This window comes from Aquila chrysaetos, unplaced genomic scaffold, assembly GCF_900496995.4.
Source record: "Aquila chrysaetos chrysaetos unplaced genomic scaffold, bAquChr1.4, whole genome shotgun sequence".
In the NCBI taxonomy this organism is placed as follows: Eukaryota; Metazoa; Chordata; class Aves; order Accipitriformes; family Accipitridae; genus Aquila; species Aquila chrysaetos.
The window spans coordinates 62,825-65,105 of NW_024470411.1; the positions used below are offsets into that span (position 1 = coordinate 62,825).

Sequence of the window (2,281 nt, forward strand, 5' to 3'; positions counted from 1 at the left end):
ATACTAGGGTGAAAACACGGGAATCAGGGTGCACGGGTGGCAATCGCAAAATCAGGGTGCCCTGAAACGAGCGCTGGCATTCAGGGGGTGCCTCAGGGGTGAGGGGGAGGGTAAATTGCCCCCCCCCAAATGGGGGGGGACGACCCCCAGCTCACCCTCCTGGGGCGGACGGACGGAGCAGCCTGGCCACCCAATGACCTCCCTCCAAAACAATCAACAACTCCTTTTCTGCATGTTTTTCCCCCGTTTTCTGCAGGATGCGGGGCTGGATGTGCCACTGCCCCCCCATATCTGCCCCCTTAAAGGCCTCTTTCCCCTATATCTGCCCTTTAAAGGCCTCTTTCCCCTATATCTGCCTCCTTAAAGGCCTCTTCACCTCCTATCTGCTCCTTAAAGGCCTCTTTCCTGTATACCCGCCCCTTAAAGGCCTCTTCTCCCCACATCTGCTCCCCTAAAGGCCAATTCATCTCATATCTGCCCCCCAGAAGCCTCTTTCCCCTATACCTACCCCCCTAAAGACCTCTCCCCCCTATAATTGCACCCCTAAAGGCCTCCGCCCCCCAGATCTGCCTCCTATAGGCCTCCTTCCCCTGTATCTACCCCTCCAAGACCTTTCCCCTATATCTGCTCCTTAAAGGCCTCTTTCCCCCTCAGAATTGCCCCCTAAAGGTCTCCCCCACCCCCATATCTGCCCCCCTAAGGCCTCTTTCACCTCAGACCTACCCCCTAAAGGCCTCTTCCCGCCCCCGTTCCTCAGACACCCCAGGCCCCGCCAGGCCCTTACCGGCGCAGAAGGCGGAGCCAGCGGCCCCGCAGCCTCCGAGCTGGGGCTGTGACTGACCGGAGGAGGAGGATGAGGATGAAGAAACGAAGGGGGATTGAGTAGTGGGGTCAGCCATGGCGGTGAGCGCGCAGACCCGCTCAAGCGCGTCCGTCCGGCGCGGCGGCCACGCACCGACTGGCGGGGCGGGGCCGGGCGGGGCGGGGCCGAGGCGAGCTGCGCATGCGCCAACCGCCGGGCATGCGCGGAAAGCCACCCTCCCGCCGCAGCTCGGCGCTCCTGCGCATGCGCTGGGTGTGGGAGGAAGGGGGAGGGAATGCCGCCCTCGCTTTGCGCTCTGCGCATGCGCTCGGCGCGCCGTCGCCATGGCACCCGGCCTCTCTCAGCCACGCCCTCCTCCCCGCGCGGTGCCTGATGGGAGTTGTAGTCCTGGCTAGGCCCCGGCTATAGGGGCGTCTATAGGGGGCGGGGGGGCTATGGGGTGTCCCCTATAGGTGGGAGGGGCCTGCAGGGTGTCTCCTATAGGGGGCTGAGGGGCCTTGCGCTCCTCCGAGGGTCAAACAGGGCCGTCAGTTGTCCCCTATAGGGGGAAGGAGGGTATGGGGCGGGGGCTGCACCGCCTCACTCCCATCCATAGGATCCCCTATAGGGTGGGCAGCACCATAGGGTGTCCCCTACAGGGGGTGGGGGCCTGTAGAATGCTCCCAAGGGGGGCACAGGTGAGGCCTACAGTCCCCTATAGGTCAGATGGGGTCCTATGACGTCCCCTATAGGGGGTGGGGAGAGCTATAGGGTATTCTCGGTAGCAAGCGGAGGGTCTTTACAGCCCTTCTGTAGGTCAAACCGGGCCGCAGAGCGCTCCCTATAGGGGAAAGGGGCTATAGGGTGACCCCCTAGGGCAGGCAGGGGCCTATAGAAAACTCCCTATAGGAAAGGGAGCGGCCTTAAGGCCCTGGATAGGGTATCCCCGATGGGGGGGAGCGGAGGGATCCGTGCCCTATAGGTGGCGGCAAGCGCAGGACACCCCTATAGGGCCGCCGCTATAGGCGAAGGACTGTTGTGGTCACGTGCTCGACCGCCCGGGTCACGTGGCCCCCGCCCCCTCCCCGCTGGCCCCGCCCCGTCCCTCCTCAGACCAATCAGCGCCCGGGGGGGGCGCCGGCGCGCGGGCCAATGGCCGCGAGGGACGCCGCGGTGACGTGCCGGCGCCCCGCCCACCCGCGGCAGCACGGGAGGGGGCGTGGCTTACGGGTGGGAGAGGCAGCCTCTCCCGCCAATAGCGGAGCGAGAGCGGAGGCGGGCGGGCCAATGAGGCGCGCCCGTTCCCGCCGGCCTCCGGTAAGGGGCGGGGCGCGGCGGCAAGGGGGCGGGGCGACGGGTGGCCAATAGAGGGCGAGGGGGCGGGGCCAGCGGGGCCGGCCGGGACGCGGGGGGAAGCGGTGGTCGCGGTCGCGGAGCGGTGAGTTGGGGGGGGACACGACGCGACACCGGGGCCCACGT

The 2,281-nt window shown here is 66.5% G+C and overlaps 1 protein-coding gene across 2 annotated transcripts in view; it reads right to left on the reverse strand.

Moving 5' to 3' along the window:
• RTN3 (reticulon 3) overlaps positions 1–995 on the reverse strand; it is a 6,575-nt gene extending 5,580 nt beyond the window's left edge. The window contains exon 1 of one of the 2 annotated variants that reach the window (XM_030007035.2): positions 785–985. In XM_030007035.2, the coding sequence (XP_029862895.1) occupies positions 785–899 (115 nt within the window). In that variant the 5' untranslated portion in view covers positions 900–985. Of the gene's footprint in view, positions 1–784 lie in introns of both variants that reach the window. The other variant, XM_030007034.1, reaches the window with a different exon arrangement.
• Positions 996–2,281: the final 1,286 nt, after the last annotated feature.